The sequence below is a fragment of the Mus caroli genome, chromosome 4 (assembly GCF_900094665.2).
Source record: "Mus caroli chromosome 4, CAROLI_EIJ_v1.1, whole genome shotgun sequence".
In the NCBI taxonomy this organism is placed as follows: domain Eukaryota; kingdom Metazoa; phylum Chordata; class Mammalia; order Rodentia; family Muridae; genus Mus; species Mus caroli.
Genome location: NC_034573.1, coordinates 67,473,076 through 67,488,624, shown reverse-complemented (window position 1 = coordinate 67,488,624; position 15,549 = coordinate 67,473,076). Strand labels below are relative to the sequence as shown.

The 15,549-nt window shown below is 41.7% G+C and overlaps 1 protein-coding gene across 4 annotated transcripts in view; it reads right to left on the bottom strand.

Moving 5' to 3' along the window:
• The window catches only part of LOC110292899 (lysine-specific demethylase 4C), a 159,690-nt gene extending 145,824 nt beyond the window's left edge, over nucleotides 1-13,866 (bottom strand). For 2 of the 4 annotated variants that reach the window (XR_003836421.1, XM_029475967.1), the window contains exons 1-2: nucleotides 13,665-13,747; nucleotides 2,404-2,564 (exon numbers count right to left, since the gene is read on the bottom strand). Coding sequence is in view for 2 of the 4 variants with exons in the window: in XM_029475967.1 (XP_029331827.1) it covers nucleotides 2,404-2,547 (144 nt within the window). In the remaining 2 variants the exon portion in view is untranslated. Of the gene's footprint in view, nucleotides 1-2,403; nucleotides 2,565-13,664 lie in introns of all 4 variants that reach the window. The other 2 variants (XM_021160558.1, XM_029475965.1) reach the window with 2 other exon arrangements.
• Nucleotides 13,867-15,549: the final 1,683 nt, after the last annotated feature.

Here is a 15,549-nt window from a genome sequence, read left to right as displayed (position 1 = left end):
ACCATAATGTATTCTAAAACAGCCAACATAAATCATTCTTTCGGGGCTGGTGAGATGGCTCAGTGGGTAAGAGCACCCGACTGCTCTTCCGAAGGTCCAGAGTTCAAATCCCAGCAACCACATGGTGGCTCACAACCATCTGTAATGAGATCTGACTCCCTCTTCTGGAGTTTCTGAAGATAGCTACAGTGTAGTTACATATAATAAATAAATAAAATCTTAAAAAAAAAATCATTCTTTCCTGAAATTGTTTTGTCAGACTATTCAATTTAAGACCACCCTCACTTCTTATTGCAGGTAGAATAAACCCCCTAATGCATTACCTCAGTAGTATGTAATCCTAGCACTTAGCAAAAAAAAAAAAAAAAAAAAAAAAAAAAAAAAAAAAAAAAAAAAAAAAAAAAAAAAAAACTGTGTCATAATAATAATAATAATAATAGAGTGAGCTCCAAAAGTGACTCAGCAGCTGTGAGCCCTTACTGCTCAATCATGGGAACCAGAATTCAAATCCAAGCAGCCCTACTGGGTGGATGGCAATACAGTAAATCTAGTTCTAAATGATTCAAAGTAGCCCTACTGGGTGGATGGCAATACAGTAAATCTAGTTCTAAGTGATTCAAAGCCCTTTTATATACTTCATAAGGGGCAGAGAGGACAACCCTGAATGTTTTTCCTTAACTCCTACCTCCTACTCTTTTGGCACAGGTCTCTGTGGTGATCTGAATAGGAATGGCTCCCATAGACTCATATGTTTGACTGTTTGGCCCATTCGGTGTGGGTGTGTCCATGTTAGAATAGGTTGGTCTTAATGGAGGAAGTGTGTCACTGTGGGGGCGTGCATTGAGATACTCAATTCCAGGCTCAATGGCTCACAGTTTTCTGCCTGACTCTTGCTGAAGAAGATGTAGAACTCTCACCTCCTCCAGCACCATTTCTGCCTACTCACCATGCTTCTAGCCATGAAGATAATGAACTAAACCTCAGAAACTGTAAGCCAGCCCCAATTAAATGTTTTCCTTTATAAGAGTTGTCATGGCCAGGTGTGGTGGCACGTGCCTTTAATCCCAGCACTTGGGAGGCTGAGGCAGGTGGATTTCTGAGTTTGAGGCCAGCCTGGTCTACAGAGTGAGTTCTAGGACAGCCAGGGGTAAATATAGAGAAACCCTATCTCAAAAAACCAAAAAAAAAGAAAAAAAAAGTAGTCATGGTCATGGTTTCTCTTCACAGCAATAAATCCTAAGTAAGACAGTCTCTTTACCACCTCCTATGACAGGCTGGCCATGAGTCTTCATTTGCCACTGACATTGGAGGGCTGAGATTACAAAATATATGCTATTGGCTGCAGTTTTTACATGATTTCTGGAGACTGTAAGTCTTCACAGTTTGGTAGCAAATATTTTACCTACTGAACCATGTCTCCAACCTGGATTCTTTCACCCTAATTATATGTTTGGTTGCTTGGTTGCTTGGTTGGTTTGGTTTTTTTGGAAACAAGATTTCTGTGTAGCCTTGCCTATCCTGGAACTCACTCTGAAGACAAGACTGTCCTCAAACTCAAGAGATTCGCCTGCCTCTGCCTAGCAAGTGCTAGAATTATAAGACTCTGCCTGCATGCCCTCCATCATCACTGCTACACAGCAGACACTTCACACTTGAAGAAAGAAAGTAGCTAAGATCTGGTAAAAGAGATACCAGATCTACCTCCACCACCTCCATACAAAGAAATACTGATAACCAATACTGTCCCCTGGAACCACATCAAGGTAAAAACAGAAAACCAACTCTAAAGTTGTCCTCTGGCCTCAACAGATGAGTTGTGGCAATATATAAATCTCCACATATCATACATAGGCACCACACATAAATAATATACAATTTTTTTTCAAAAATAGGTAAAAAGGCAAATTGATAGAGAATGCAGACTGGGATTGCCTAGGGCAACAGTGATACCAGGAAATTGGAAATGACCATTCAAAATATATAGTTTTTCTTTGTGATATCCACACATAATTTGATAGTGGTGACAGCTATAAAACTATTTGAATAAACAAACAAACAACACTGAATTAGAAACTGTAGATTGAGGATATTGTATCTTGCTGTTTTAACATGAGACAGGCATTGTTGCTAAAGCCTATAATCCCAGAATTCAGGAAGTTGAAGAGAGAAGATGGCCATGATTCAAGACAGTGAAAGAACCTATCTCAAAACCAAAAAAGAGAGAGGGAAGGAGGGAGGGAGGGAGGAGGGAGGAGAAATTATAGAACATAGTCTAGTATAAATAATCCAAACAAAAGAAAATTAAGTATTCCAGCTAGATAGCAGACACTGAAAGAACCAAAAACTAACAATGTAATTCCAAAGTCAAAGGATACTTTTTAGGACAAGTTTGAATATAATCACCTTGGCAAGACCTGCTCGATGGGCTCCTTTGGATTCCATGTATGCGAGGTATTTGTTGAACTCCCGAAACTCCTCCATGGAAGGTCTGAAGGTCATTATCTTACAGCTGGGATTTAGGGGACTCTCCACCTCCACCACCTCCATGATGGCCACAGATGTTTCTGCAAAGAAAAGGTGGCCATCAACAATGGACTCCTCAAAAAGGACGCCTCAGGGGGCTTCCTAACATGCTCCTATTCTGGACACAGAATCACTGACCTGACTGTAAAACTGACCTCCATGAAACCTTTCCAAGTAAAACTGAATTTTCTAGAAGTACAGTCTACCACAGAGATAAGTTATTTCTCCACTGGTGAAAATGAGCCAGTTCAAGCCAAATTTGATTATCTTAAAGGCATGTTTATTGGGAAGCTGTTCTCAGGCAAGTTCACTGGCCCCAAGGGGAAAGGAAGGTGGAGAGAGAGCCCATAAATAGAGCAGAGAGAAGAGAAGGAGAGGGAAAGGAACAGAGAGACAGACAGACAGAAAGAAAGAAAAAAAGAAAGAGAAAGAGAGAGAGAGAAACATAAGAGACAGACACCAAGGAGAAGCCTCTGAAGGAGAAGAGCAGCATAGCTGCTGGGCTGGAAAGTTCAGGGTTGGGGACAGGGTATGTATGCCAGGGAGGGACTGCTGGGAAAACCTGGAGGTCAGGTGTTAATGGTCCTCAAATAAACACACAGATGTACTGGTCCACTATCTCACATATGCACCTATATACATAAAGGCCTAGCATATATGCTGAAGGATGTTCAATATCCCTAGCACAGAGCTGAAGTGTGCTTCCAGTTTTTTATAAGATGGTTTTCTATAATAATTAAAAACCAATCACATGACAAAACCACCAGAAAGTAAACTAATCTACTGAGGACAGAAAACAGTACCAGAGGAGCTCTGATAAGAGCTGTGCAAAACTGAAGTTATGAATTCAAACTCCAGTATCCATGTAAAATGCCTAGCCAAGCTTGGCCATGTTTTGTAACCCTAGCATTGTGGGAGGAGGCAGGGACAGAAGCATCACTGGGATTTGCTGCCCTCCAGCCTACTCCAGGTTCAAGAAAGGGAGTAAGATTGAACATGATACAAGACACCTGATATCCTCCTGCCTGGTCCCTTTCTTTGCATTGTAACACAAAGTCCTACAAAAACCACATACAGATATATACATAGCACACACACACACAAAAAATAATAATAATAATTAATTTTAAAAGACTCTCATGCTATATCAAATCTTGCCCTTGCACAACAATCACTAACTCAGCTCAGGCACCCATAGGATATTGGACCCTCCCCCAGGATATCTTAATTCAAGGATAATCAAATCCTTCATATAAATTGGGTTACTCTTTGCACATATCCTACATTCGTCTTCCTCTAGTCTTTAAATCTAGATTACTTATACCACCTAATATAATGTAAAGGCTAAGTCAATAATTGATGTTATATTTTTAGGTACTGTCTTACTCAGGATTACTATTGCTGTTGTATTACTATCAACAAAGTGACTTGGGAAGGAGAGGGTTTATTTGACTAACACGTCTATATCATAGCTCATAATCAAAGAAGTCAGGATACAAACTCAAATAGGGCAGGAACCGGAGGCAAGAGCTGACGCAGAGGCCATAGAGGAATGCTGCTGACTGGCTTGTCCATCAAGGTTTATTCAGCCTGCTGTAAAGAACCCAAGACAACCAGCTCAGGGATGGCAACATGCACAATGGGCTGGGTCATCATCCACCATCAGTCATTAATTAAGAAAATGTCCAACAGGCTCGGTAACAGCCATGGAAGCATTTTCTTAATTGAGGTTCCCACCTCTCAAATGACTTTAGCTTGTGTTAAGTTGATATAAAGGCATCCAGCACAGGGAATTATTTTTTTATGTTTTACATGCCAATTTTTCCTCTTGAGACTTCTGATATAGCCATGACTGGCCTTGAACTTGTTATGTAGTTGAGGATGACCTTGAATTTCTGATCCTGTACCTCCTACATAGGAGGTTTGTAGTACTGGAAATCAAACTCAAAGCCTCTAGGTAACTACTCTTACCAGCTAAGTTACATCCTTAACCAGATGCAATTTTTTGTAAGCCCTTGGTTATTTCAATTCATCAATACAAAAAAACTCAAATATAGAAAGCCAATTGTACTTCACCCTCCAGCAATACTTAAACCCAGTTTCTCAAACAAGTTAAGTCATTTGTGACGTCACATAATCCTTCCCTTGAAGCAGCCTCTCCACACTTCCTACCTTTGAGTTCCCAACTGTCTGTCCAATACAGAACTCAATGAGCCATCCTATGCTCCGTCTCCTTGTCTACACCCATACTATAGACAGCAAGGTGTTTCTCCCAATGCTGGCACATCCCACTAGCCATTGAGTTATATACTGAAAAGAAAGACAGATTGGCATGTAGTCTTCCTCACATCTGCTATAATAATATTATATACAATAATCATTACAATAATATACGAGTAATAATAAAGAAGTATTGACCAGGAATGCATATTTTCAATCCCAGCACTTGGGAGGCAGGTGGATTTCTATGAGTTTGCAGACAGCCTGGTCTACAGATCAAGTTCCAAGATGGCAAAGAAACCCTGGACAGAAGGAAAGAAAGAAAGAAAGAAAGAAAGAAAGAAAGAAAGAAAGAAAGAAAGAAAGAAAGAGGAAAGGAGGGAAAAATCAAGAAAAGTAAAGAAAAGAGTATCAAGGGACTAGAAAGAAGGAACAGAGGTTAAGAGCATTTGTTGTTCTTACATAGGACCCTGCCTGGTTCAATTCTCAGAATCAACATGGTGACTAACATACAGACTATGCATATACATATACATATAATATTACACATAAAATAAACATAAAATATTAAAAAGAAGTTACATAGAATGTCACATTCAGAAAAAGGAATACACTTGTCCTAAACAAAAGTTATTCGGAAAACAGATTAGCCTAGCATGAAAAACACATCTATAATCTTGGTACTTGAGAGGAAAAGACAAGAGGATTTTCACAAGTCAGAAATCAGCATGGTCTACATACCAAACTCTGGGTGAGGCAGCTAGAGTCCTACCTCAAAAACAAAAAACAAAACAACAATAGACAAATCTAATTTGCTTCACTAGCAAAAAAAAAAAAAAAACCAAAAACAGCACTACAAACTATTTGTGTGAAACACACCAGCTATATGAAATGAAACATTCCTTTTCTTTTGGCCAAAATACAAGTCACCTTGGTATTTGTCTGAGCAGAGTCAGCAGCCACTGAAGAAACTGGAAATGCAGGTAGCAATTCAACAGTGATTGAATTCCTAACTTTAGTTCAACAGACATTGAAAGGACAAAACAGTCCTGGCACTAACAATGACACAAAATGCAATAAGTAAATGGTATCAATGCAAAATTTAAAAAAAAAAAAAAAAAAAAGCAGTTTTTTTTTTTTTTAAGGGAATGAGAAATAAGTTTTTCTGGAGCATTTTAAAACGACTGTTGCACAGGGAATACAGATTTAGATTACTCCAAACTCCATATTCCAACATGGAAGCAGTTTCATGAGTTTTAGTTACACAACTATGAGAACAGAACATGTTACAGAACAAAGAGAATTATAAATCAAGGCAAATTTAAAACACACAGAATATCAAAGGGGCAGTTACAGCAAGACAGGGAAAGCTTTTCTCTAGGCTGTAGAAGGGTCTCTGATGACATTCTTAGCATTTGGTTGGTGGAAGCTGGTGGTCTACCATGTTAATAGATTCCAAAAAGAAATGACCTACTACTCACTAGACTGCCAGGACAAAAGAAAGGCTACTGTGTGCAGAAGAGGAAAACCAGCCCAAGATAAGGTAAAACTACCTCCTGGGCCTGCAACATTCCAACCTCTCCACAGTATTGAAATTCTAATCAGTCAGGCAAGCTCTGGAGACAAAGCTGCTTTTCAAGAGTTCTGATTTACAATAGTAACTACTAAAAAAATGCAGGGCCGACAGGGGGTTCCGGTTTCAAAGCAGGCAATGGAAGGTGGTTCAGAAAAATAAAATCCAGGAGAAGCCTAAAGGAAGAGAAATCTCTTAGGCTCAGTTCTGCTCTATTCTTCAAGAGATCTCCAAGACAGAGAAGGGAGAGGGAGAGAGAGAGAGAGAGAGAGAGTAGAAAAAAGAAGTTTGGAGTTTATCTGAGTATGCCAGGAAGTAATTTTGGACCTCTACCCCTTAACATATCCAGTTCCTGAACTCAGTCATTTTCTTCACACCATTCAAAGAACTAAGCTCCCTAAGTATACCTCTTCTGAGGAAACTGAAGCAAAAAAGTAATCTTGCTCATATTTTGATTTCTTGTTGCTGTGAAGAAAGAGAGGAAGGAAGACAAGGAGGGGAGAAGGAGGAAGGGAGGATGAAAAAGGGAAAGCACCAAGGAAGAGATTTATCCAAAGAAAATTTAGCCAGACAAAACAGAAGCGAGTGTATAGTGTATATAGTGTGCAGTGAGATCCAATTAGTATTTGGTATGTTCTGAAGAAAATTTCACAACAGAAATGAAAAAGGAAGAAAAGTCAAGATTTCTAAACTGAGACTGGAGATGTGTAGCTCAATTGTACAATACTTGCTTTGCATGGACTAGGAAGGAGTTCAAACACAAGAGTGGGGGTGAGGGCAAGGGGAAGGAGTGGGTAGCTCCAAATCCTCACACTTGTGAGGCTGAGGCAGGAAGCACAGCTTGAGATGTAGAGCAAAACCACGCCTGAAAATAAGGGAAAAGGAGGGGTCCAAGTGTGGTGGGGCACTACGGTGACTGAGACAGGAAAGTCACAAATGCAAGATCAACCTGAGCTATGTAGAATTTGGAACCAGTATGGATAATAGGACCCTGTCTTTGAAAAAAATAGAGACAAAGAGCCCAGCCTGCAAGTGCAGCTACCCTGGACACTTGGACAAGGAAGATCACTGTACTTAAAGGCTGGGCTACATAATGAGTTCAGTAGACTGGGCCACAGAGTAAGATAAGACCGATCCTAAATTGCTTCCATGTTGGAACATAGAATTTGAGGTCACATAAGTCTGTGTTCCCAGGCCATGGTTACTCAAAATGGCTGGAGAATCTCTTATTCCCTTTTAAGATGAAAGCTGCAGTTTTTGCATTGCCTGCATCCCATATCTAGCAAATGCTTAGCACTTTGTACATGTTACTGTTTTCTTTAAATGTATGTAGAATATACCACCAAGCAAAAACAAACAGAGCAACTAATGGGTCATTATTCAAAAACAATTTCCATCCTCCAAAATACCAAATATATTAATAAACAATTCATCAAAAGAAGAGGAGGAGAAGTCTGGGTTACAGGTCAGACGTGTGCGTGAAGGCACTGGACTCCAGCTGAGCTTTCAGAAAGGTGGCTGGGGAGGTGAAACTAAATAAACAGTAAAGTACAAATCAGAAGGGAGGAAGAACAAAGGATCAGCCCCACTCTGAGAGCTAAGCAAACAGGAAAGTAGTGGGAAATGATGGGCTGAACAAAGCCTCACAAACACAGGGTCAACTGCAGGTTGGTTCCCCAAATGAAGAGCTGCTGGAAGTGGAGCAAGGAGGCTAACCTTCTTAAAGGGATTATTCTGAGTGCGTGGGTGGATTAGGCCAGCTACCACGAATATGAAATATTTTCAGTGTATCACTTAATTCCAAGAGAGGGAAGTATGTAGGGGAGCTTTGGGTGTTGGGGGGCGGGGGGTGAAAAGTAAAATGAGCTGCAATATGTAAATGGAAAATGTAAAAGTAAAAACTGAGTCTGTTTCACTCTAATTAAACCTCACACCTGAAGGAAATTATGAATTCTCTGTCAACTCCCTGTCAAGACTTACTGTTATCTTGTTTCATTTACCACTAATTTTTTAAATTTGTACTTTCGGATTCACAACACTATAGTTATAAAGACAAAAATACACATTGCATGTATACATAAAGCTTCTATTTCCAGAACTCTAGGTTCTATCCCCAGAACTACAAAAATAAATAAATAAATAAATAAATATGACACGGGGCTGGAGAGATGGCTCAGCGATTAAGAGCACTGACTTTGGGGGGTGGGGGTGGGGGTTAAAAAGAAAAAAAAAAAAAAAGAGCACTCCTCTTCTGAAGGTCCTGATGCCCTCTTCTGGGGTGTCTGAAGACAGCTACATTGTATTTACATATAATAAATAAATAAATCTTTAAAAAAAAAAAAAGATGACAGTATACCATACCTCCAAAGAAGTTCAAATGAGACTCAATAGTGAAGAAAAAGGAATGGTAGCCCACACCATTAACCCCTGAATTCTGGGAGCAGATTTAGGAACTGCAGGCCAGCCTGCTATACACAGTGAGTTCCAAGCCAGCCAGAACTGCAAAGTGAGACCCAATTCCCCCCAAAAATAAACAAACAGCTAAATCTTGAGGTAGATTGATTCCCAGCTTCAGGAGGGACCTCCACACTAAATTCTAGACTGTCCCTACCAGTTTGCACTCCCACCATAATGAAGAATGCTTTCCCCACCACAGACTGCTGTCATTTATTTTATTGATCGTGGCTATTCTGAGTTAAGATGAAATATCCAAATTCTAGTTTGCATTTCCCTGATGACTAAAGATATTGAACATTTAAGCATTTCAACCTTTGTTGGGTTTTGTTTGTTTATTTGTTTTGTGGGTTTGTTTGTTTTTTTATAATTCTCAGCCTAGTTCTGCACCCCATTTTTAATTGAGTTGTTTCCTGGATCCCAGTTTTCTTGGTTCTTTGTACATTCTAGATACTATAGCCTGCCACTTTGCCCAAATTATGGTGCCCTTTTCCTTATAAAAGCTTTTCAGTTTCATGAAGTCCCATTTATTAATTGTTGATCATAGTGCCTATCCTATCAACGTTCTGTTCAGAAAACCCTTTCCTGTGACAGTTAGTTCAAGGCTATTCCTAATTCATTTCTATTATATTCAGGGTATATGGTAGTACATTGAGGACTCTGATCCATTTAGAGTTGAGTTTTGTACAGGAAAATAGATATGGATGTATTTTCATTCCTCTACATGCAGTTATCCAGTCAAACTACATCATGTTAAAGATGCTTTCTTTTCTCCCTGGTGTAATTCTGGCTCCATTATCAAAATTCAGGTTTCCAAAGGTGTGTGGAATTATGTCTGCATCTTCAACTTTATTTCATTTAGCAAGACTATTGTTTTTATGGCAATACCATGCTGTCATTATTACTATAGCTCTGTAATACAAGTTGAAATCAGGGATGGTGCTACCTCTTTGCATTCATATTCAAAGAAATCTACATCTTACTAAAGCGATACTTGTACATCCATGTTCATTACTTTTCTATACATTATAGCCAGAAAAGCAGCCTAGGTGCTAATCAACTATTAGAACAGGTCATGAAAATGTCATACATTTACACAATGGAATATTATTTGGTTGTTAACCAAAATGAAATTTGCTGGTAAATGGAAAAGAGCTAGAAACCATCATCCCAGACAACCCAGACCCAAGGCGACAAATACTGCATGGTATCTCTCCTATGTGGATGTCAGTTTTTACTCTTTAGATATGTGAGCTATGATTTGAATAGTCACAGAAGTTTAAGTACCCAGTGTGTGTGTGGGGGGGGGGGGCACCATATCCCACAGAAGGGAAAATAGAATATAGTTATGGAGAGACAAATGGAAAGACAGAATAGGAAGATCAAATGGAGAAGGAAATGGAAGGGCAGGGCAGAAGAAAAAATATGGGGAGGTACACTACAGGCTTTTTGGAAAATCATATGGAAGCCTACTACTTTACACGGTCCTAAAACATATAATCTATGGAAGAAATCTAAATGGAATCATCACATACTGAGGGAGACAATACCACAGCTAGATACCTGACACAAACCCCCAGTGCTAGGAATGGGTTACATCTTTTTGAGTCATTGGCCAAATGGCTCCCATAGGCATGTCTGCAAAATGTAATAAGCTATTGTTTACTTGCCACAATAAGGCCCTAATAAGGCCTTATTGCTAAGGCCCTAGTGCTGACGTATATCACCTATTTATATCATCAGATATGAAGAAATGGAGCTGGTATCGGAATAGAAACTTGTACAGTGCCGGAAGGCACTTTATGCCATACCAGGGAAGAAGGTTAATCATCAGTGTCACCCAGCTACAAACCCTATAACCTACCACAGTGACCTGCCTGCAAGCTATACTGGTATTTACTGGAGTAAACAACCACTTTTTTATTGGACTTACCATGAGACAGAATCCATGACACTGATTAAGTGGTCATGGGTCTAGGAAAAACATCTCCTCCTGTTACCTTGCTAAGAACACTGCAATAAATGACTGCCCTTAGCATGTTGCTATACCCACAGATCAGAGCCTCACTGAGCCAGCATCACAGAATCTTGCAGTAGACAATAATTAAAACAGAGACCGTCAGCTGCACCATATGCAGAGTATGAGAGACTTTGGAGCACTCAGCTCTAAATGGGATATCTTCATCAAATTTCTCCAGTCCCAGCCGGGCGTGGTGGCGCATGCCTTTGATCCCAGCACTCGAGAGGCAGAGGCAGGCAGATCTCTGTTAAGTTCGGGGCCAGCCTGGTCTACAGAGTGAGTTCCAGGACAGCCAGGGCTACACAGAGAAACCCTGTCTCGAAAAAAAAAAAAAAAATGCTCCAGTCACAAATCGAGGGAATGCAGACCAAGAAGGTGGAAAGACTACAAGGCCATAAGCAATGGAGGACTCCAAAGAAAGAGGGCATCTTTCAGACACAACAATAATGCACATATGAACTCATGGAGCCTATGGCAGCATAAAAAAAGATATGTACAGCTTCAAGCTAGATAAGGGCTCAGCTAGGAGGGATAAGTGTGGCTGTAGTCCCACCACTAACCAAGAAGCTATTTGTAATTGATACCACCTGCAAAAGTCAGTTCTATCCAGGGCAGGCCCTGGTGCCCACAATTAGTTGACCAAGACAAAAGACAGTCATATTCTACCCCCCGCCCCCAACTTCTCTTTCTCTCTCTTCCTCTTCCCCCCCACCCCCCTGCCTGGGCCTGTGTCTGTGTGTATATATACACTTTTTGTCCTGTTTAATTGTGAAACTGATTTGTGTGTGTGTGTTTTTTGAGTTTTAGTTGGTTAGTTGAGTTTTGTAGGGAGTTTGAGAGAGAACATGAAGTATGTAAAGAGGTGGAGAGGATCTGGCAGGAGTTTGTGGAGGGAAAACATCAGGATCAAAATCGATTGTTTGAAACAAGTATAAATAAACAAGAAATGGTATTTACAGGACCATGAAATATTAACATACAAAAATGGAGACAAATTTTTCTAGTCCATCGCCTTAAACACTCAGCCAGAACTACTGCTTCAAAGACAATTTTTTAAAAAGACCTGCAGTACATATTGAACTTACTGACAGTACTGAATGTACCTGTTTTATCATTTGATAGCTAGTAAATAATAACAGGTATCAAGGGTATAGCAGTAAGAATCCTTGCTACTGTATGTAAGACTGGGAATGTAGCTTGGTATAGAGTTTGCCTACCATGCGCCAAAGCCTTGAATTCAGTCCCCAGGACTGAGTCAATCAAGAGGTAGAGACCAAGGTCACCAATTCACCAGTCTATGTGGGCACAAGAGACAGTCTCAAGACAAAAGGAAAGGAAAGAGAGTAGGGTAGGGGGAGGGAGGAATTAAGTAAGTTTTTTAGTACCATAAAGCAAGCCTTAGCGTTGAATTTTATTGTATTACCAATTTCGTGGAGAACTGTAAACATTATGTGTAAACTCTAAACACTAAAATGGGAAGGAGGTCCTAAAACTACTTAGCTAGGCAGTGCATTCCAAAGCAAAGCATAATAGGTTACCAGGCCAGCAAGCTTTAAGAAAAATTAGTGTACATGCTCAATCGTAAAAAAAAAAAAAAAAAAAAAAACGAATTTTTTTTCTTTTTCAATCTTAGAGACCGAACTTAAGATGTTCCGATACTAAGCATTGGCCCTACCACTTGAGCTATATATTCCAGGCGGTGGGAGCGGACCGTAAATTTTAGAGAACAAATAACCACTAGCAGTGCAGAAATATGACCACCAGGAATCCCTGCACTGGTGATGCAGAGGCAGGTGGATTTCCTGGAGCTCCAGGTTAGCTACCATACAGAGTTCTAAGTTGGGCAGGACTACATATAAGACCCTGACTCAAAAACAACCAAAAATACCAAAAGTTTTAACCATCACACTTTTAAATTAGAATACTAGTAACGTTTCCCATAGAAAGAGTGAGGCTCCACTCCCTTCCGCCCTTTTTAAACGCAAAACTCAAGTAGGTGAAATACAGCAAAAGATTGGTGCTAACCTAAGCGTACCGAGCCTATCAAAAGCGTCTCCCAGGCACCGAATTGCTTCATTTCTAACGCAAGCTTTCTAAGCAGTGCTAGGTAAATCACCAAGTGTGAGTGACCGTACTGAGTCCAAGATTTAAAAAAAAAAAAAAAAAGTTTGCCAAGTCTTCTCTGAGAGCACCTGACTGACTACGTGCGAGCTTGCGAGCTCAGCCATACCGGCGTCTGCCTTCTGGGTCCACTAGAAAATCCTCAGAACTGAGTCCAGCTGCTTTCACTGCTGAGCAGAGAACACCAATTTCCAGCCCGAGCTAGACCGCCTGCCTTCTTGGCATTCCCATCGCACAACACGCCCTCTCTCCCTGGCAGTTCACATGCCGCATCCAAGTCGCATCTATTAAGCGCCCACTGTCTACACCGCATCATGGCTCCCCCAGGAACAGCACAAAGAAATGGCCTCAAGACGGAGGAAAGAAAAACATAAAGATCATCTGCCAGGGCCAAGAACGAACCCGAGTGAGGGTCGGGCTACCTGCTACCTCGCGGATCCGGACATCCCGACCCAAGGGAGGCTCGGAGGACGCACAGGCCCGGCCTTCCTGGAGTCGGCCGCAGAGGGGTCGGTCGGCGCCCCAGACCACACAGGCGTGGCAGTCCGGAGCAACACCACCTCCGATCGGCTCCCGGGAGACGGGCGAGCGAGCTCCCGAATCCGGAGGGCCAGAATGGACTGTCAGGGCCGCCTCCTCCCTCCCAGCTGACTGACTGCCTTGCACCGCGGAGCGCCCAGGCCCGTGCCGCCCTGCGAAGATCGGACCGAGGCCGCCACCCTTCCCGCTCCGTCCCGACCAAGAAGAGGTTACCTGCGCCGCTGGCGGAGGTCCAGACGCCACCCGAATGAAAGGGATGAAAAGTGCGGCCTCCCCTGAGGGTTTTGGGAATCTTTGGAAGACTTGTTCCGCACTGGGTGACAGCTGTTCGCTGCGCACGCGCACCGGGCGCCACCACGGAATCCCTCCGCCGCGCTCCCCTCCCTCCCGGCTCGGAGGTGGGCGGGAGGCGGCGCGGGCGCTCAGGCAGTGCGGGCTGCCTCTGCCTGCGTGTGGCGCACGCGCCCCCACGTGACCGCTGGGCCGGGCGCTCTCTGGGTCACGTGGGTCTCTAAACTGCTTAAAGGAGCCCGACTTGAAGCCTAGACTTCCGCCTCTTGCCTAGTCTACGCTTGCTGTGCTGTATTTCCTTTTGCCTTGGGGACAGGCTCGCCTCTTCTTTCTCAAAGGAGGAAAAACACTGACGAAGCAGAAGGAGCAGGTGCGCAACAGATCTTTGTCGGATCACTCACTAGGTTCCCACAGGGGCTGGACCTGAAATAAAATAGTACACAAACACGCCTGCTGGGACTCGGTGCGAGTCTATGGCAACCCTCGGTGCGAGTCTATGGCAACCCTCGGTACAAGAACGGCTGGCTGGCTGACTTTGACCTCGAGTGGAGGTGGTCAGGAAGGCCAGACCCACGGTGACATTGTCCTGTGCCGGTACACCAACCAGTGGGCTGCACCTCTGAGCCTACTTCAGTGAGAGATCCCAAGTGAGCAGCATTCCCAAATTCCTAGCAACCAAGCCTGTCCTTGAGCAAAAAGGCCTAATACTTGATTAGGGAACCTGAATTGAGTTACCTTCCTACACGTCTGTGTAAATCTGACTTCTAAGACCGCAGAGGAATCACACAGATCTCAAACCCTTACTGCCAGATAGGTTCCTAAACACTAAGTGTTCTGCAAAGGCTAAACAGGTTTTACTGTCCCACAGTTCCTATCTGGGTTTTTTTGTTGCATTTCCTCTAGTTACTGACCAGGCATATACTAAAGTGAACACACAGGACCATCATTTTTACGTGTTGTTAGAAAACAAGGATTTCTAATGGATGTGCTGCATACTTATAACCCAGGACTTGGAACAGAGGACTAGAAATTCAAGGTCATTCTCAACACATCATAGACCTAAAGTTAGCCTGGGCTACGTGATATGCTGTCTCAAAAACTGATCACCTCTTTTTTTAAAAAAAATATCTCAACATAACCTTTTAAAATGTACTTAAATGTGTTTCTTTTTTTCTTCTTTGTTTTTTTAAGAGGGAGCACTGTAAAGACAGATGGAATGTGGTTAATTAACTGAAAGATAATGAGATCTAACCATCATATTTCTTTGACTGTTAAAAACACAACTTAGGGACTGGAGAGATGGCTCAGTGGTTAAGAGCACCAATTGCTCTTTTGAAGGTCCTGAGTTCAAATCCCAGCAACCACATGGTGGCTCACAACCATCGGTAATGAGATCTGACGCCCTCTTCTGGTGCATCTGAAGACAGCTACAGTGTACTTAGATATAATAGTAAAAAATAATAATAAAAAAACACAGCTTAGAGTTTGGAAAAAAATACAATTCTAAACTTACATAACTTATATATAGCCAACTGGTAATTTTCCAATGTGTATATTATAGAGATTGGCAACCATACTCCAAGGCAATTGAATATACTAGAACTATAGTTACATATCTTAATTTTTAGGGCATTTTGTGAACTACAAAGATTGCACATCTATTATTAAATAATTGAAATAGTTCAATGAATAAGTACTCTTATTATCCTTGCTAAGCAGAGATTAAAAACGATATCAAGGCCAACGTACCGGCACACACCTTTAATTCCAGCACTTGGGGGACAAGGAAGGCAGATCTCTAAATACA